The following is a 21,729-nucleotide window of genomic DNA, read 5'->3' as shown; positions in this document are numbered from 1 at the left end:
TCGTGCAGAAATCTAAAATCAAGCGGTTGAATCTTGGGGATTCCAACTCTTCCTATTTCCATTGACCAATTAAGGCTCGGAACAACTTCAACTCTATCTCCCTTCTCGGTAAAGCCAATGGCTCCATCACTAATACTGTTCATGGGATCAAAGAGAAAGTTGTCTCCCATTCTTCAATCTTTTCAATCCCCCCTCCCCCTTGTTCCTCTATCCTCCCCCACCTTGTCAACAAATTTGTGCCATCCTCCCTTTGGGTTTCCTTGCAATCCATCACCTTTGATGAGGAAATATTTGCTGCTGTCCACTCCCACAAGTCAAACTGGGTCCTGGGTCGGATGGATTTTGTATGGGTTTTCACCTTGCTTCCTGGGACACCATTCAGGCTGACCTCTCCAAGCCATTCGAAGATCCTTCCTTAACCCTAGCCAACTATCGTACATCAACCAAATTTTCCTTTGCCTCCTTCCAAAGTCCCCTGGAGCCTCCTCTATGTCTGACTTCCGCCTTATCTCTCTCTATAATCTTCTCTATAAATTTATTGCAAAAATCCTTGCAAGTCATCTCAAGCTTGTCATCCATGAGTTGGTTTAGCCTGAACCAATCTGCCTTCATCTCTGGTAGAAGTATATCAGATAATATCCTCCTCTGTTTTGAGATCGTTGATGGCTTTGATTGCAAACATAACTCCCCGACTGCCTTTCTTAAGATTGACCTCCACAAGGCCTTTGACTCTTTTCGTTAGGACTTTCTTCAGGACCTTCTATCCACCATGAACTTCATCCCCATCTTCTCTCACTGGATTCTCACTTGTATCTCCTCCCTTTCTTTCTCTGTCCTTATCAATGGCTCCCCTGTTGGCTTCTCTACTATAGTTGGCATCCATCAAGGCTGTCCTCCCTCTCCTTATCTCTTCTCCCTTGCCCTTGAAGTTCTTTCTATGGCATCCAGTCTAATACTGATCTCCACCTCATCTCCCCTCTCCCAGAGTACAAACCCTTTAACCTTACCCCCTTAGCTTTTGTGCATGATCTCATAATTATCTGCAAAGCTAAGATCTCCTCCATCTCCTCTATTATGTCATCCCTCTAGCTCTTTGAATCTCTCCCTAGCCTCCGTACCAATCTTCTCAAATCTAAGATCTAATTCTTGGGAGTTCAGATACCCTCACCTACTCTCTCCTCCAAATCTCTGGGTTTTCCCTTGGCACCCTCCCTATTAAATAGCTTTGACTTCCCCTCGCCCTTGCCCAGATATGTGCCCATCATTGCTCCTCAATGCTTGACCTTACTTTGGAAATGCAAATTTCCCTCCCACGCGGATAGGCTTGAATTGATCAAATCCATCCTTTAAGCCTCCCACATCTATTGGAGTGGAACCTTTGCCCTCCCTAGAGCCATCTTTAGATCTATGGAATCAGTCTTCTATAATTTTCTTTAGAAAGGTCAAGAAACCTCTAGGTTCCTTAACCCCATTAGTTCGTCCTATGTCTGCAAACCCAAATTTGATAAGGCCTTGGCATTCACAAAATTACAGATTTCAATGTTGTCAGGCTTCTCAAAATCATTTTGTTGGATTCTATTAGGAGTCTAATAAGAGTTTGTATAGGAGTTAAGTTAGAGTTTGTATTCATATAGAATTCTATTCCTTGTAATATTCGACTTTCCACTTAATTATAAATAAAGGGCTTGAGATCATGGATCAATAAGCCATTCTACTACAATCGTTTCTTTCAACATGGTATCAGAGCCTAAGTTCGATTAGTATGTTCTTCTTTTTTCTGTGTCTTCAAACCTATAAACCCACGAGTTTTTTTCTCCAAAACCCTTCGCGTTTTTCTTGTTCTTCAACAACCTAATTCTGCACCATCGTTTGGCAGAAATTTTTCCCTTTTCAAACCCATCGCACCACACCGCTGCACTATTTTTCAGTTCCACCTAGAGACCAGAGAAGAAAAAAGGGAAGAAGAAGAGAGAAGAACCACAACTCGCTGCTGCTTCTTGCGATTGACTCGCAGCCACAACTCGTCTGCTTCTTGCGATTAGGTAAACTGAATCCGGTGGGCTGGACCGAAGAAAGGAAGAAGAGGGCCACCATCGCCATCGCCTTCACCTTCTGCTGCTGCATCATCTTCCCAATCGTGCGCAACATAAATCTTTGATTTTTCGGGTGTGTGGAAGAAGATATCGATTGTTATTTGGTTGGTTTTTTGGGTTCAACTTCGATTTGGTTCTTTAGTTCATTGTTTGGTTCAATTCTTGGTTCATTGTCCAAAATAGACTAGACCGAACCATATTTTTCTTTTTTGTCTCTCCGGTTCTATTGGACTGACCAGATTTTTCTTTGGTTCAAAAAAAAAAAAAGAAGAAGAAGAAGAAGGAGAAGAGGGAAGGAGTTTGATCATATCATTGTTTGGCTATTGCATTGTGCGCGGTTTTGTTTTTTTTTCAGTGTCAAGACTGAGACAATTTTTTCAACATGGCAACTATCGATGGTCTGGACAATGGACTTTATTTGCTCGAGCCGATTGAAGGATCTACTTCCCTCGACTACATCTTCTAATCGGGTCCATTCGGTAATATCGACCTTCATCGGTGGCACCGTAGACTGGGTCACCCCCTCTAGGAACTCTTAAGAAATATTTCTTGATTTAGTTTCTTCTGTAATGAGGATGATTTTTTTGTGAAGCTCGCATTTTTGCGGCGACTCGTTCTACTTATTTACCTTCTCTTCATAATAGAAATATTCCTTTTATGTTAATTCATCCGATGTGTGGGGTCCCCGCGCGTGTGTCATCATCGGCCATGGTACTTTGTTACTTTTATTGATTGTCACTCTCGTTCTACGTGGATTTATCTTTTAAAACAAAAAATGAAGTTTTCCGTGTTTTCGTGATTTTCATAATATGATTAAAACTCGCTTCAATGCCCCGTGAAGATCCTTCGCAGTGACATGGCCTGGTATTTGATGGTGAATTTCAAAGATATCTCTCCGACTCGGCATAATACATCGACTAGTTGCGTTGATATGGCTGCCCAAATGGGGTGGCCGAAAGGAAGAATCGGCATCTCTTGAGATGCCCGTTCTATTATGATTGCTGTGAATGTGCCGACGATCTGGAGTGATGCTATTCTCATCGCTTCTTACCTTATGAATAGGATGCCCGTGGGATACTTGGTTTTAAATGTCCTAATGAGATTCTTCAAGGAGCCTCTTCTTTTGTTATTTCCCCAAAGGTTTTTGGATGCGTGTGTTATGCCGAATCACGGCCCACCGGAGTAGTTGGCTCCCCGCAGCCTCGCTGCATATTTTGGGGTATTCTCGCTACTCGAGGGTACAATGTTATCATCCTCCCTCCAAGAAAACCATTGTATCCATGGATGTACTTTTCTGAGTTTTGCCCTTACTATACACCTCTCCGGGGGAGAGTCCTGGAGGAGAGGTGTTCTTTCCAACTCTGGATCTTCCTTTCACACACCAACACAACTTAAGAGTCCCGGAAGAGTTTCCCGACCGGGGGAGACTTGGCCGATACCGAGGACTCTAATCCTCCCCTTCAATTTCTCGAACCATGTGAAGAACCTAGCCAGGGGAGACCACTCCATGAGACACACCGTTGGGGTCTTTCAAACCGATTGACCAAAATAAAGAGGTGCGGACTTATCGAGGAAGAAATACAACCGGCTGGCGGTGGAGAAAGGGGATACGTTACCACTTCGCCTCCGCTCCGAATCGGTTCTACCGAGGTATCTTCTTCCGATCTTCCTATTGCTGTTGAAAAGGGGTCGATCTTGTACTCAACATCCCATAGCTAAATATGTTTCTTATAACTCTTTGTCCGACTCCTACCGTGCTTTTATATCCTCTCCGTCATCCGTATCTGCTCCTAAAGTTGGCGGAAGCCTATGCCGATAAGAGATGGAAGGAAGCTATGGTAGAGGAAATGCGGCGATGAAGAAAAATGACACTTGGGAGCTGGTTACACTTCCTCCGGAAAAACCAAGTGGGCTGCAAATGGGTATTTGTGGTTAAACAAAATATGGATGGATCTGTCAACAAGTTGAAAGCTGGACTAGTTGCAAGGGGTTTACCTGCACTATGGGATTGATTATCGGAGACCTTTGCCCCGGTTGCGAAACTAAATACCGTCGAGTTCCGTTGTCCGTGCTGTGAACAAACACTGGAACTTGCACCAACTAGCGTAAAGATGCCTTCTTACGTGGGGAGTTAGCGGAAGAGGTCTATATGGAAATCCCACATGGTTTTTCCGATGACAATCCGCAGGAAAGTCCGTCGGTTGAAGAGGTCAATATATGGGTTAACAGTCTCCTGGATGTCTGGTTTGGACGCCTTCGAAGGCAATGACTTCTATTGGGTACAAGCAAAGCAATGCTGATCATACACTATTTGTCAGAAGTCAAGTACTAACATCACACTTCTCATTGTCTATGTAGCGATATTGTCATCACAGGGAATGATGGTGAAGAAATTCAAAAGTTAAGGACTATCTTGGCAAAGAGTTTGAAATTAAAGATCTAGGGAGTTACAATATTTCTTGGGGATTGAGGTGGCTCGATCAAATAAAGGTATATTCCTATCCCAAAGAAAGTATGTCCTAGATCTATTATCGAGTGGGAATGTTGGGGTGTAAAGTAGTTGATACCCCTATTGAGCCGGAGCTAAACTTAAAGAAAAGAGGGAGAACCGTGGACAAAGGAAGATACCAAAGGCTGGTAGGGAAGCTTATCTACTTGTCTCACACCGGGCCAAACATTGCTTATGCTGTGGTATAGTGAGTCAATTCATGCATGATCCATATTTAGCTCATATGAAGGTCGTTATCGAATACTACGATTTGAAGGGAACTCTGGAAAAGGAATACTTTTGTCACCCACCGATAATCTAAAAGTGAAGCATACACCGATGCGTCGGGCTGGATCTCCGCGAAGTCAATTTCGGGTTCTCGTACCTTTATTGGAGGTAATCTAGTTACTTGGAGAAGTAAGCGGAATGTGGTAGCTTTATCTAGTACCGAAGCTGAATATAGGGCTATGGTTCGTGGAGTTTGTGAGCTACTATGGTTGAAAGGCTTGTCGCAAGATGTTGGAGTCCAAGTTCCAAACCCCACGATGTTATATTGTGACAACAAGGCTGCTATTAGTATTGCTAATAATCCAGGTGCATGATCGAACTAAGCACATTGAAATTGCGGTTTTTGTCAAGGAAAGTTGGAACAAGGGCTTATCTGCGTGCCTTTTGTAAGATCCGAAGACCAATTGCATTGTTTTCACTAAGGGATTGAAGAAGAGATTTCCTTCCTATTGTAGGCAAGTTAGGCATGAGTAATATCTATGCCTCAACTTGAGGGGAGTGTTGGATTCTATTAGAGTCTAATAAGAGTTTGTATAGGGTTGTTGAGTTTGTATTCATATGGAATTCTATTCCTTGTAATATTCTACTTTCCACTTAATTATAAATAAAGGGCTTGAGATCATGGATCAATAAGCCATTCTACTACAATCGTTTCTTTCAACACATTTCGAGAATTTCCTCCAAGGAAAGCTTTATTTGAGTTGATTGAGTCTATTCTTACCTCTTAAAGAATAAGTCTTTTTGGTCTACTTTCCCCCAATCAAACTCCTCTTGCACTTGGAAGAAACTCCTCTCACTCCGCCCCCTTGCCCTTTGTCTATGTCTTTTTGATCCAACATCTCCTTTTGGCTTGATCCTTGACATCCTCTTAGGATTCTCTATTATGTCCTTGGTGCCAAAGCAGTCACTCTGCCCTCTTTCTCACTTCCTTAGTGACAGATTTTGGCCCCCCTCCCCTCGGAGCTTGAACTTTTCTAGCTCCTTCTCTCCCATCCTCTTTCCTCCTCCCCCCCCCCCTTGATCAACTCCTCTGGCTCCCCTAAGAAACTTCCTTTTCTCCACCACTTCTGCTTGGAACAATATCTATAGCCCATTCCTATCCTTTGGACCAAGGCTTGCTTGGTTAAAGGGAAGTATCTCTTATTAAAACTATACTATCTAGAGAGCCCTTTCCCTTTGCCTCCCCCCCGATCTCTTCTTATCCATTGCTCTATTTGAGTCAACCCTTCTTGTATGTTTTGTTCTGAGGTTGAGACCACCCGACACCTTTTCTTTGCCTGTCCCTTCTCTTGCCCTATTTGGAACCATGCCCTTTCCTCTATTTGGCCAAGATCTAGGCGCCCTTAGCCCTTGGACACTGAGTGCCGCTAATTTGGTTCTACATTTGGAGGCTCTTCAATCACCAACAACATTGTGAAGCTACTTTTGAGGCTTGGATCTCGAATATTTGGATGGAGTATAACTTCTGCAGATAGACACCAAATTTTGTTCCACGGATTAGATTTGGAAAGCCATCTATAATGATGTTAGCTCTAGGATGTCCTTTTTGCCTCACAAATCTCTTATGGATTCCCCAAGGAACAAGCTCATTGTTGTTATGTTAGTTTCTTCCAAGCCTTTCTAGCCTAGTTGTCCCCCCTCGTACTTTCTTCTTCCCTTCGGGGTGTATATATTATATCCAGATATTCATCCAAAAAAAAAAAAGAAGTTCAAATATTCCATTAGCCATGGCTCAAAACTTTGCTTCACATTGGATCTGCCCACAACTTCTTGCTCCTCCTCATAGTTAGTATTCCCTTATGAAGGTATGATAACCTGATGTGGATCTTCTATAAAGCCTTTGATTTTATTATGGTTGTGTTTCTCAAAGAGGGTCTCTTCCTGCGGAGGACCCCAAGTATCTTATGATGCCATGGACAACATCTAAAATGGCTTTTTTGGGAGCATGCATAATGTTAGAAAACAAACTTTAAATAATCAAAACAGCAGTTGAACTTGAACAGAGAAAAGAGAGAAGAAGAAGAAGAAGAAGAAGAGAAGAGAGATGAAAAAACAGTAGAAGAGGCTTGTGATTCTAGTTAAAGAGTCTAGAATCACAGAGCCCTTTTATTTATAGCTTCTAATAAATCTAATATAACTTGGAGACAAGTAATTGTCCTCTAGAAAAAGGAAACAAAAAAAATACAACTTTAGTAACTTCCTAGCTCCTAAAATAGAAAGTTTTTGAAAATAGAAACTATGCTTTCTAAAAACTCCAAAAACTTATGTAGAAGGACTTCTATGTTAGAAATAGAAATACTGTCCATGTGAACAGTATCGTAAACAGTAAAATAGAGTTAACTGTTCACATGAACAATACCGTGAACAGTAAAATCCCCCAAAGTGCATATACTTCAACACTCCCCCTCAAGCTGGAGCATACAAATCTCCCATGCCCGGCTTGCAACGGATAGACTGAAAACTTGGTCTGAACAGAGCTTTGGTGAACAAATCAGCTAGCTGGTCAGTAGAGCTCACAAAAGGAGTTGCTATAAGCTTCTTTTGGACTGCATCACGCACAAAGTGAGTCTACCTCTATATGCTTCGTCCTCTTATAGAACACTGGATTACTAGCAATGTAAGTGGCTGCCTGATTATCACAAAACATTTTCACAGGGGCAAAAAATAGAAATCCCATTTCCTCTAACAATGGACGAAGCCACATCAATTTAGCAGCAGTGTGGGCCATAGCCTTATACTCAGCTTCAACTCTAGATTGGGAAATGATGGACTGTTTCTTACTCTTCCAAGTCACAAGATTTCCATCAAGAAAAGTACAATAACCTGTAGTTGACCGACGATCAATGATGGATCCAGCCCAATTTGCATCAGAAAAGGCAACCAAGTCCATACTCCGATTTGGTTGATAGATGAGCCATTTTCCGGGCGCACTCTTGAGGTACCGAAGTACTCTCATTGCTGCGTCCCAATGGGCCTTCCTAGGAGACTGCATAAACTGACTCAACACACCAACATAATAAGAAATATCAGAACGAGTAACAATAAGATAAATAAGTTTCCCAATAAGACTCCTGTAACGATGGACATCATCTAACAAGTCACCATCATCACGTCCTAACTTCAATTGAGGATCTACGGGAATGTCGATAGGTTTAGAAGCAAGATGAGTCTCAGTCAAAAGATCTAACACATACTTCCTTTGTGACAAACTTATGTCCTGTTTACTGCGGATCACTTCAATCCCCAAGAAATATTGTAGATCACTTAAATCCTTGGTTTGGAAAGATTTCTATAAGTGTGCCTTGACTGTATGGATTGCATCAATATCACTGCCTAAAAGGACAATATCATCAACATAAACTGCCATAATGACAACACAATCATCTTGCCATCTAACAAACATAGAGTGATCAGAATAACACTGTACAAAACCAAAAGACTCCACAGTCTTGCTAAATTTCTTAAACCAAGCCCGTGGAGACTGTTTGAGTCCACAAATTGCTTTATGAAGCTTGCAAACACGAACATTGTTCTCCCCTGAAGCAACATACCCTAGAAGGTTGCTCCATGTAAACTTCTTCATGAAGATCACCATATAAGAAAGCATTCTTTTTGTTAAGTTGAAAAAGAGGCCAATCATAATTCACAGCTAAAGATATCAAAACACGGACAAAATTAAGTCTCGCCATAGGAGAAAAAGTCTTAAAATAATCCACACCATATGTTTGTGTATAGCCCTTAGCCACCAAGCGGGCCTTAAGCCTTTCAACTGTACCATCATAATGGTACTTAACAGTATACACCCATTGACAGCAGACCACATCTGTCCCAGGAGGTAAGTCTATTAAAGATCATGTATGATGAGAATGTAAAGCATCCATTTCCACATCTATGGCGGCTTTCCAGCTAGGAATTTTAAGAGCTTCGGTATGATGGGTTGGAATATGAATGGCAGACATAGACAAAGCAAGGCAACGAAAGCTAGGAGGGAGATGAGAGATAGAGACAAAATTGGAAACAGGATAAACAATGTTAGAGTGTAAAGTACAAGTACAAGTACGAGTACCTTTCCTCAAAGCAATTGGTAAGTCATCTGAAGGCAGAATGAGATCTCCACTAGAAGAATCCGCCGGTGGAGAGGATAAAGAAGGAACATCCATAGGGCTAGCTTCAGGCACCACTAAAGGAGAGCCACTAATATTGTTAGGAGGAACTCTACTATCCACAATATGTTCTGCCAACTTATGTCTCCGCTGATAAACCTGTAAAGGAACATTGCTAGTAGAAGGAACTAAAGACGGAATAGAAGGAGTATCATCCAAAACACAATTTTCAACAGATACATATTGACTAGGATAATAAGGAGTGTATTCAAAAAAGGTCACATCTGCACTTGTAAATTTTTTGCGAAGAACCGGATCATAATAGCGAAAACCTTTTTGAGTACGTGAGTACCTAAGAAAAATACACTTAAATAGAACAGGGGGAAACTTTATCCAAAGGATGTGGTATGTGAACAAAACACACACAACCAAAAATTTTGGGTGGAACTAAAGACGGTTCTCTATTTGGAAAAGCAATTGAAAAAGGAGATTTTTCAGAAAGCAAAGTCATAGGCATTTGGTTAATTAAATGAGCAGCAGTCAAAACCGCATCACACTAGTAACTCTTGGGAACATTCATCTGAAACAAAATAGTGCGTGCAACCTCCAAGAGGTGATGAACTTTACGTTCAACCACTCCATTTTGTTGGGGGAGTGAATGAACAACTGGTTTGATGAATCATTCTAAGAGAATCACATATGTTAGATATATCATGTTGCACATATTCTAAAGCATTATTAGATTGAAAAATTTTAATAGGAAGAGAAAATTGAGTCCAAATTTCATGAATAAAACTTTTAAATATAGTTAAGAACTCTGTCTGATCCTTTAAAAGATACAACCATATAAGACGGGAGAAATTGTCTACAAAAGTGACAAAATATCGAAAACCATGCCTATTACTAATTCTACAAGGACCCCAAATATTGGAATGAACAAGAGAAAATAAGGACTCACTACGAGGGATAGAGCGTGGAGGATAGGTGGCACGATGATGCTTCCCTAACTCACATGGTTCACAATTTAATTTAGACACTGATTTAAAAGAAGGAAATAAAATTTTTAGTCTAGGTAAAGACAGATGGCCTAAACGACAGTGCCACTGGAGAGCATCTACACCATCATCAGAAAGAGCCGCAATAGGGGTAGCATAATCTAGATAGTAGAGTCCGTTCCTTTCACACCCTCCACTAATCGTCTTCCTCGTGTGAAGGTCCTGGAAAACACAATAAGTGAGAGTAAAAGTCATAGAGCAATTTAATGCTTTAGTTAATTGACTAAAAGATAATAAGTTAAAAGGAAAGTTAGCAACATGAAGTACGGATGACAAAGTAAGAGAAGGTGTAGGAGAAACACTTCCAAAGCCTATAATAGGTGTGGAAGTCCCATTAGCTATGACTACATAATTTTTAGTGGTAGATTTAAAAAAAGAGCTAAAAAGTGATGACTTACCCAGTCATGTGGGAAGAGGCCCCTGAATTGATGATCCAAGGGGTAGGAGTAGAAGTGAAGTCCTGTGTTACCTGCATGAGAAAGTGTGGTAGCAGAAGTACCAGTGGATGTGGAAGCGCCAGTCTCAATATTTTGCAATCGGCGAAGGATTTGTCTTACATCATCTCTTAGAGTCTTAGACAAGTCCCCTGAAGAAGATCCAGAACCACTATCATTGTTTGCTACAGTATCAGTCCCACCATCAGAAACGACATGATTGGCAAGGTGCTTGGCCCACTCTGGCACTCCATGTTTGGCCCAACAAGCTTCCACTAAGTGGCCTGTTTTACTGTAATGAGTACAAAGTCGAGATGTCTTATCGAGAGGTTGAACACCACGACCTCCAGAAGACCTGCTAACTCCCCCTGAACCACGACCAAGTCCCCTTCCACAAGAGGTAGTGAAGGCTGAATTTTCTCCTTTAAAACTTTTTTCTGGAGAACTCCCTTCAAGAAGGCAATATGTTGAAGTCTAGAATATGCTTCAGTAAGGTTAGGAACATGTTCACTAGCAAGAAGATGTCCTTTGACAGATTTCAGTTCAGGGTTCAATTCTGCAAGAAACTTGGACACAAAAAATTCATTCCATTGGGCCTTAAGCTTCTTTATATATGTGGTGAGAGGTTGAAAGACATTCAACTCCTCCATTATGCCTTTAAAGGAGTTGTAATAATCCTGCAGAGACTTGTCAGCTTGCTGAAATTGAAATAGCTTTTCATAAATACTAAAAATCTGAGTCATATTTTTAGCTTGTGAATAGGTCTTTTGCAAGTCATCCCATATTCCCTTTGCAGTCTTATGGAACATAACATTTTCTGCAATATCAAGTTCCATACTATTCCACATCCAAATTTTGATGATTGCATCATCTTGGATCAAACTAAAATAGGATTTGTCAGTCTCAGTAGGAGGTTCATCCTCAATGAACTTAAGCTTACCTTTTGCAATTATGTATACCCAAACCACTTGTGACTGCAACAAGTAATTAGAACTACCTTTGAGCTTGATAGACGTAATTTGAACGTTTACATGATCTCCTTGAGATCCTTTAGATTCAGCCATACTCATGGTTGATTCACATGTAAGTGAAGACATTAAATTGAGGTAGATATCATTCAAATCAGTTTTCCAAAACTTGAAGTACAAGGAGCACAAAAAAAATCTGCAACCTTAGGAACAAATAGGAGAAAAAAAGGTTTGCAAAGTGCAACAAAAAAGAGGTAACGAAGGTAGGTAGAAAACAGTATTTAAACCAAGTTATGGAACGTGTAAGAGTAAGGTAATAGGTAGAGAAGATCAGTTCACATGAATATCTGATCTAACAGTCCATAATATACAGCATTAGGTGGCTGCACACCAAGGAAAACAGAAAAAAAAGAACTTCAGAAGAGAATATTGAGAAAAACACTGTTTTGATTAAAAAAAAGCTCTGATGCCATATTAGAAAACAAGCTTTAAATAATCAAAACAGCAGTTGAACTTAAACAGAGAAAAGAGAGAAGAAGAAGAAGAGAAGAGAGATGAAGAACCAGTAGAAGAGGCTTGTATTCTAGTTAAAGAGTCTAGAATCACAGAGCCCTTTTGTTTATAGCTTCTAATGGATCTAATACAACTTGAGAGACAAGTAATTGTCCTCTAGAAAAAGGAAACAAAAAAAATACAGCTTTAGTAACTTCCTAGCTCCTAAATAGAAAGTTCAAAAATAGAAACTATCACCAAAATAAAACTATGCTTTCTAAAAACTCCAAAAACTTATGTAGCATGACTTCTATATTAGAAATAGAAATATTGTTCACGTGAACAGTACCATAAACAGTAAAATAGAGTTTATTGTTCACGTGATGTTTTTACTGTTCACGTGAACAGTACTATGAACAGTAAAATCCCCCAAAGTGCGTATACTTCAACACATAAATTAGCTTACAACTCTAAGTGCATTAGAAATGCCAGGTTGAGTTATAGACAAGTATAAGCTTGCCAATCAACCTCTGGTGTTGGCCAACCTTAAGGAGAGCAAAGCCATAACTTCACTTAGTTTATGGTTTTGATCAATTGGAGAGTTTGTTGGTTTGTAGCCCAACATCCCTATTTACTTCAACAAATCCAACAAAAACTTCCGCTGGGAGTGGCAAATATTGATGCCCTTCTTGGACTTGGACACCTCAATCCCAAGGAAGTACTTCATGGGACCAAGGTTTTAGATCTCAAACTGTTGGGCCAGAGATGATTTCAATCTACTAATCTCAACCCTATCAATCCTAGTAACAAGAATGTCAACGACATAACCATCAAAGGTTGCTCAGTTGGCAATGACCAAAAACTCTTAGTGAAGAGGTCAAGGGTTCAGTTCTCCCTGATAGTGGTATTTGTAACAGTCCCCCATCCCCTAATTTAAAGCTACCAGTACCCAAAAAAGAAAAAAAGATAAATATCGACAGCATAGACATTGAGAGCCATAAGAGAGTTGTTGTCTCCCCAGATGAAAAAGGAACAATCAGCTTGACTTGGGAATAGCCAATATTTAGGATAGCCTATCTAAACCTTCCAATCCAAGCCTTAAGAGATTGTTTGATCCCATATAGAGCCTTTTTTAGGAGGTAAGCATTCCCTTCAGCTGTAGGAACCTTGAATCCTGGAGGAGGCTGCATACAGTTTGCTTCTTCAGTCACCATGAAGAAATATATTCTTGAGATCAAGTTGGTACAAGGGCCAAAGCTTATTTGTTGCCACAGACAAAAGGACCATTGAGTTAATGAATGGAAACAGGACCAAATGTCTCTTGTAGTCAACCCCATAGACTTGGTGGCTGCAGCCTTTGACAACTAATCAGGTTTTCTGTCTTTCCACTATACCATCTGCTTTGTACTTGATAGTGTAGTCCCAAGAATCCCACCTATACTCAACAGGAACTCTTCCTTTGTGAATATCAACAAGTCTCCAGGTACCATTCTTCTCCAATGTTATTATTTCCTTAGACATGGCTTTCCTCATCTATCGTGTATAAATACTACTTTTTTTCTTTTTCTGTTTTTTTTTTTGGGAACTGGTAGCTTTATATAAGGTGGGGATTACTATTTTATATGTGGGGCTTCACCCATAGCCCCAAGGATATTCGAACAAAATATACCCCTGTATTAAAAGACAGGGTGGAACTGATTTTTTTTCTTTTTATTTTTCTTTCTTTCTTTTTCTCTTCCTTTTTTTTTTTTTTTGGAAGGGGAGAAAAGAGAGTTGAGTAGTTAGACGACTTTAAACTTTGGCATATTGGGATGTAAAAGCAATAGATATGTAAGTAATATCAGTCTTCAAAGGCTCATAAAGGTATAAGCCCAAAATGCCACTCAAGTATCCAATGCATAGGTCCTCACTAACAGAGAAAGAACGTCTACAAAAGGAAAGCACATAAAAACCTAACTAATTTCATCCAGCATTCACACCGATCTTGCACTAATATTCCCAGTCACTTGTTTTCTAGATTTGTCTGTGTTCATTTTGATAAATCACAGTTAAATCATCTTAGACATCCATGAACTAAACCCCCCCTCCCCCACAAAAAAAAAAAAAATCAATCAGTCAAAGCGTAGTTTTCAAGACATCAGAACTCCTTGATTGCCTTGAGTGCCTTGCTGCCTTGTTGGCATCGCCTTGATCTTAATAAACTCTTTAATGCCATGGTCAGCTTGCTGCCTGGATAACTATGAACCCAAAAACAATGGAAATGTGCCAACAACATCATCATCCCATACAATGACATCAAAACTGTATACAAGATGCATAAAAAACATACAAACATCTCTCAAACAAATGGACATAATCCTATACTTCAAATTGATCATCAATGTATTTCTTACTCGTCTTCGCCTGGATAGTCAATGGACTCTGGGGAAAGGTTTTTTATTGCCTGGAAAAAATGAAAAGGAACCATGATTAACAATAGCAACTGGTTGACCATTTAAATTGATACAAGTAAAACAACGTAAAAGGAACATTGTAATTTGGAATATCCCAGATGCACTGATACAAAGAGTATAACCACAAATAAGCCCAACACATCTTGGAGACACTATGAAACAAGAGGCCACCTGATGATCAAGATCCAAGAATAAAAGGTAAAGGATGCAATTCTACATCATATAGTCAAAAAGAAAATGAGTACTCACAGAAGTACGACCCCAAACAGTTGGACGTTTGGCTGAAGGCACAGGTTCATTCTGTTTATTTGTAGACGTAGAACAGGATGAAGACCAATCATTAACCTTTTCCTTTTGCATTGGACTGCTTGGTGCAGGGATACCTCCTTTTGTTGAGGCAGGGACACCTTCACAAGACTGAGTAGCATATACTGCCACAATGACAGTTTCTTCACTCTTCAAATTGTTACTGCGTTGTTGACAAGCATCCTGTAGATAAAAATCCTGAGACACTGAAGTTTGAGGTTCAATTGCGGATTCATAACTGCAAGAACCTTCAGAAATCTGAACCTTCAAAGGAGGATCATAAATTTGATGTGAGATAAAACCAAAATGAAAGCAGGAAACACCATGCAGATGTATGGAACACAAGAAAAGAAACAGAGTTGCAGTGTCATGAGTAGTAACCCACATAAAACATAAATCATATGATATGAACATTAATTGAGAGACACCAACAGAGAATTAAAACCGGCCTCAAGCATAATTTACAATACTCACTGGACATGAGAACCTATTTTAGTGACAAGTTAAGCTTCAACCATCAAATTTCAAAATCACACTGGAATTAAGGGGCTAGGACCTCCTCAGCCTCAATTGTAATAATATTGAGCAAAGCACGTATCTCGCTTGACAATGACAAAAGCTTCCAGCTGTCTAAGAGCTTCATGTGGACATGACAGTTTTCAATAGTAGTAGTACAAAACCAGACATATGAATCTGGGCAAAAGAAACGCAATGGAAGTCATGCTTGGCCTGGTGCAATGAGCAATAGGTTTGAGCAACATAGAAGATAAAGCAGTTTATTTGGATCAATGGATATATAGAGCACCCTTCCAATTTTAACACGTCAACTATGGTGTCTCAATTTGATCATGCATTTGAAACTTTAACAAAGTGTTGAGACAAGAAAAGTTGTATGCAGCTGAGAATTTGGTGGGAAAGAAACAAATAAATAAAACAAGTGTAACTAAAATGAGGAATGCAGATATTAAGATGGAAAGATTGCACTCTTGGATCAGGGAAAATAAACGAATGCATATGAAATAATTTAGGCACCCCTAATAGATGATGAGTTGAGGGTTAATCATTTGAGTGGGTGCACATGGACGATGAAAGTGAATTACATGGGAGGAAACACGAGAATGGTGACAGGAAACATGAATTGCATATGGTTAACACTAATAAAAAATAAAAGATAAAAGATAAAAGAAAGAAAGGTTTAAACAGGTGCATGTAGCCAACCCCAGAGATTTGGGAAAAGCTTATAGCTGAGGTCAATTTAACAAAACTCTTCTGTCCCATCTTTGAGTACCCCAATAATTCTTTTAAGCTTTTTTCCGTCAGAGGGAAAACTCTATAAGGTCTTTACGTTAATGGGTGGCTAGAGGATGATGGGACCCATCTATGCAGAAAATCAGGGTCCCAACTTCCAAAGAAGTTTCCATCTGGAATTTATACTCTGCAGCACTAGGTCCAGCAGAAGACCATTTGTCCTACCCTTCCCAATTTGATATGCACCACTTGCCAAAATGTTCTAATTTAAAAAAGTAAAGTTATAATCTGTAAGAAATTGAACACCGTCCTGATAGACAGTACTATAGTCAATTTGCCTCTCGTTCCACACTTCAAATGGCAGTTTCACGCTGACCCAGAGGTTTAGAAGTGGGCAATTATGCAACTTTATCATTTACAAAACGTCAGCAATTAATATTTCCCATTTTGTTTATTACATCCATAAGCTGAGAATTTCAACAGTTAAAACTTTTGAATTCTGAAAACAAATTTTCAATTCCACTGATGATATTTTTTACCTTGTCCATGCTTCAGAGCTAAGGTCTGGATCCTTGATTCTAAGTTTCAATCTTCTTCCTCACAATATTGCAGATGTATGCTTTTATCCATGATCATTTCAATCATGATGATTATATCTTTACCATTTTACCCAAAATAGACTTTAAATTCTTCAACTCTCAAAATGACACTTAAATTTCCAGAATGATGTAGAAAAAAAATGAGCAATGGGGGAAATGGTCACTGTCAAATGACGCACAGGGATAACCTAGCCACATGGTCATATCTGAAGTGAAGCCTAGGAATTCAAGTCTGTTTACTCATAAATTAACCCATCTAATGCATCATACTGTCAGTGTGCATGAATGTGGATTTGCATGTCAAAGTATAGGAACGAGCCTCATAATCATTTATATTGTTGCTTCCATTTCCAATGCTTTCACTGAAAGTTCCAGTTGACACGTTATCAGGATCATCTTCTGCATCTGCTTGAAAATCATGCTGTGAATAATTGCACTCATCATCATCATCAGTGACTTCCTCATCCTCATAACTAGCCCCCTCATCCTCAGAGCCACTCCCTTCTGTATCAGAGTAAAACTCAGGAGAGTAGGAACCATCCTGGAGCTTGCCATCCTGCAACACTTCTATAAGTTCACAAAGCTCATAAAAAAAAATATGGTAAGATGGTAACTGACAAAGATGAATGAAACAAAATTATAAATAATGTTTTTCTTATCTTTAGTCTATCTATGACATAGTCCTGATTTTTGGTCTCCTGTTGATCATTCACAAAGCCAAACCAGTTCAGTTGAATGACTAATCAAAATCACGTACTTCATAGATGGCTTCACTCAGTATGGGTCAAAAGTCAGAAAAATATTTTAATTTTGGAACATGGGACCTGCCAGAACTACTTCTGACATATTTATTGCCATTGCAATGACATGTTATTAAGCAACACTAAGTTTGATTATCAGCCATGGCAAGACTGTCTTTTAATTTTTAATTTTGCTTATCAAAGAACAGACCTTCATGCTGGACCATATGTGGCTGAGGTTGCTACAATGCAAGATTCTGGACCAAGTTATATTTTCCCCACCATTAAAAGGTTACACCCACGTGCACATTTTCCCCACCATCAAAAGGTTACACCCACGTGCACATTTTCCCCTCCATATAAACAACCCCCCCCCCCCCCCTGCCCTGCCCACCCCCCCCCCCCCCCCCAAAAAAAAAAAAAAAAAAAAAAAAGGGAGGAAAAGATATCAGTTGAGTCTGCAACATGATGTAGCAAAGCAACACCAATACCCTTTCACATATCAATACCTGCTTTAACAAAATTTTCCCAAAAGCACTTATTCTCTTCATCTTCATCATAGATGGAATTGGCAAACTAAATATTTTAATGAGACACAAGTCCACTTTATTCATTAATAACCTTAGGAAGTACCAGTTACTATGTACCCTTAGGGCAACACCAACTAAACCCCAATAGGCAAAATGTATTCTTATACCGGTATCACATCACTCCACCTCAAGTTGGGGCATAGATGTCGATCGTGCCCAACTTGCTAATTGTTGGTTGGTTCAATTATAAGTTGTGGTTCAGTTTATTATTATTTTTTTATTTTCCAGTGAGGGTAATTATGTAATCTTGTATATTTCACATTATTATAAATAAGAGGCTTGGGGTGTCACAATGATCATCCAAGTATTCAATTATTTCCACACGGCATCAGAGCCATGGAAAAAATAGAGTTGCAAGAAGCAAATTCACTGCCTACAATTCTTTTTTCTCTTCTTTTTTCTGCCAATGACAACTCTTCTTTCTTCTTTTCTGCCTACAACACCCACCCCCTCCTTCACCACCATCATCGACAGCCATCCCCACCTCTTTCCTTCTCCGTTTTTCCTCTTGTGCTGGCTACTTCTTCCATTGCCGGCTCTTCCTTGTCTGTTTAATTCCTTATAAGGCAGCATCTATGAGGCAATTATGCAGGAATTGAGGCTGTCCCTTCTTCTACTTCTATGGAAAGAAAAAAAATTCGTTGAAGATTTATTCCGCATGTGATGTTCAAATACTGCAGAAGGTTGAAGGCTGAAGAACAGCAGGTTCAATCATAAGCAATTTTTTGGACAGATTACTGGTTGTTTTTTTCTTTTACAAATATTTTTATGTGGTGATTGCGGTGATCTGGTTGGAGATATGGCATCATCAGATGCTACTACTGTTCCAACAGGTCCAGAAAATTATCCAACTCTTCCAGCACGCTCTGTCAGGTTCGAAGGAACTAATTTTTTGATCTGATCTCGTTCCACCTATCTAACAAATGCAGGGAGAGGACTTGTTGGCCATATAATGGGCACTACCACCAAACCATCACTGCTGGCACACCTCAAGATAAGTTGATTTCAAACGAATCTCTTATTATGTTGTTCCTTTTGAATTCTATGCATTCAAATCTTGCCTGGGAATATTTATTACTTGATAGTTGACACAACAGCCCAGATTTATAAGGCCACTAAAGAAATCTATGGACAGATAAGGAATGATGCACAAGTCTATGAGTTACGGAAAAAGCTCCTTGAAACTACAAAAAAGAAGTTGACCGTTGCACAATACTGTACAACATTACAATCTCTTTAGCAAGAGTTGGATCATTATGGTGACTTACCACCCTATTAATCCTGACGATGTGGCTGCCTATAGGAAGCACGTTGATAAAATTCGGGTTTGTAATTTTTTGGTTAGATTGAATGTGGAATATGATTAGATCCAAGTGCAAGTTTTCAGACGTTCTCCTTTTCTTACACTGGAACAATCATATGCACTTGTTCAATGTGAGGAGAGTCATCTCCTGTCTATGCTGCACAAATCAATAATTGAAAAATCTACTCTTCAGAATATAAGTATGGTGTCAAAAACTGAATCCACCAAAGATGTGGTTATGTGTGAACACTACCACAACCTTACCATGCTAAAGCCACATGCTGGAAATTACATGGAAAGCCTACTGATTTTGAACAAAAGAGAGCACAAAGGAAGGGCAAACCAAAGGCTAATCATTTAGAGACTGTTCTTGTAGTACCTACTACAGATATCGGCTTTTCCTAGGAAGATTTGCTTGCTCTAAGGCGCATTCTACAATCTTCTACCGCTGCCGTTATCTCTTCCAATGCTCCTTCAGCTGCACATATGAACACCTACCTTGCTACTTCAGGCTTCCATGCTTCCTCACTTTCTACTCTATTTAGATTATTGATACTGGAGCAACAAACCCTATGATAGGTTCTACTTCCCTTTTCTTAAATTATTTACCTACCTCAGGGAAAGAGAAGGTCCGTATAGCTGATGGCTCGTACTCATCAATTGCTGGAAAGGGAACCATACAATATTCACCATCCCTTTCTTTGTCCTCAGTTTTACATGTTCCATCTTTTTCTACTAACATTCTTTCAATTAGTAGTCTTACCAATGACTTGAACTGTAAAGTAAACTTTTTTTTCTTTCTACTGTGCCTTCTAGGATCTGGTAATGGGGAAGAAATTGGATGTGGTAAACTAGACAAAGGGCTTTACCTATTGGAGCTTAATGGGGCCTCTTCTTCTGCTATGCTTGCTACACCTCATCAAATCAATTTGACTTGTCAGACCTTCACCAGCGGCATTATAGGCTAGGACATCCACCCATAGGAACTCTAAGAAAAAAATTTCCCGATTCAGTTTCATCTTGTCATAGGGAATTTTTTTGTGAAGCTTGTGTTTTTGCTAAATAGACTCATTCAAGTTATTTGCCTTCTAATAATAATAGAAGTTTAGTTCCTTTTGTGTTAATTCATACTGATGTGTGGGGCCTGATAGACCTATGTCTATTTTTGGCCATCGCTATTTTGTGTTTTTATTGATTGTCATTCTCGATCCATATGGATTTATCTTTTAAAACTCAAAAATGAAGTTTTTTTGATGTTTTAAAGATTTTCATAACTTGGTTAAAACTCAATTCAATGCCATCATGAATCATGGTGATGATGGAACCGAATATAGTGAAAGAGAATTTCAGAGATGCCTCTCTGACTCTAGCATAATACACCAGACTAGTTGTGTTGATAGTTGATACAACGGCCCATGATGGAGTGGCCGAAAGAAAGAATAGGCATGTCTTAGAGATTGCTTATTCTCTTATGATTGCTGTGAATGTCCCCAGCCAATATTGGAGTGATGTAGTTCTCATTGCTTCCTACCTCATGAATAGGATGCCGAGTAGAATCTTTAGCTTTTAATGTTGCAATGAGGTTCTTCAAAGGACATCTTCCTTTATAGTTCCTACAAAAATATTTGGTTGTGTGTGTCATGCCAGGAATTCGACCTAGAAGAGTAAGTATGAACCTCGTGGCCTCCCCACTACATTATTCTGTGGTATTCTGCTACTTAAAAGGGTTAAAAGTGTTACCATCCTCCTTCCAGAAGGGCAATTGTGTCTATTGAATATGATCTTTAATGAGTCTAGTTCTTATTATACACCTCTCCAGGGGGAGACTCCAAGAGGAGAGGTGTTCTTTCCCACTTTGGAGTTTGGACATTCCCTTATTATACACCTCTTCAGGGAGACTCTAAAAGGAGAGGTGTTTTTCTCACTTTGGACATTCCTGTCACATGTAGAGACCCACCAAACCCAATTCAGCCCTATTTAGAGATTCAAGAAGAGATCCTAAGTAGGGGGAGCATTTGGACACTCAGTCTTCCATTTCCTCCTCTGAACCTTGTACAATTCTATCTAGGGGGAGACCACTCTTGTGAAGCACACCATTGAGATCTTTTAAAAGCAAATTGATCAGAGCAAGGATGTGCAAAGTTATCAAAAGAAGAAAACCAATTGACAGCAACATGTAAAGAAGGTTGAAAGGTTACCACTTCAGTCTCTTGATCCAAATTCAGGTCCTATAAGTTCCCTTAAGGTATCTTCTTCTGACCTTCCTATTTCTATTAGCAAAGGAGTTAGATCATGTACTCAACATCCTATAGCTAAATATGTTTCCTATGACTCTTTGTTTGACTCTTACCAAGCCTTCATATCTTCTTTATGTAGTGCATCTATTCCAAAGACTTGGCAGGAAACCTTTGTTCACAAACATTAGAAGGCAACATTGGTAGAGAAAATGCTATCTATAAAGAAGAATGGTGTTCCAGAGTTGGTTACTCTTCCTCTAGGGAAACAATCGGTAAGTTGTAAGTGGGTGTTTGTGGTCAAACAGAACATGGATGGTTCAGTCAACAAGTTG

At 39.5% G+C, this 21,729-nt stretch overlaps 1 protein-coding gene across 1 annotated transcript in view; it reads right to left on the bottom strand.

Annotated features, from left to right (window-relative positions):
• Positions 1 to 21,729, bottom strand: part of LOC149016148 (rho GTPase-activating protein REN1-like) — a 117,931-nt gene that overhangs the window by 29,314 nt on the left and 66,888 nt on the right. The window contains exons 15-17 of the mRNA XM_089157275.1: positions 16,798 to 17,083; positions 14,624 to 14,928; positions 14,315 to 14,364 (exon numbers count right to left, since the gene is read on the bottom strand). Of these exons, the coding sequence (XP_089013401.1) occupies positions 14,315 to 14,364; positions 14,624 to 14,928; positions 16,798 to 17,083 (641 nt within the window). The remainder of the gene's footprint in view (positions 1 to 14,314; positions 14,365 to 14,623; positions 14,929 to 16,797; positions 17,084 to 21,729) is intronic.

The sequence above is a fragment of the Hakea prostrata genome, chromosome 5 (assembly GCF_041222555.1).
Source record: "Hakea prostrata isolate BN-2017 chromosome 5, UWA_Hpros_2, whole genome shotgun sequence".
Taxonomy (NCBI): Eukaryota; Viridiplantae; Streptophyta; class Magnoliopsida; order Proteales; family Proteaceae; genus Hakea; species Hakea prostrata.
This window is presented reverse-complemented; position numbering and strand designations above follow the sequence as displayed.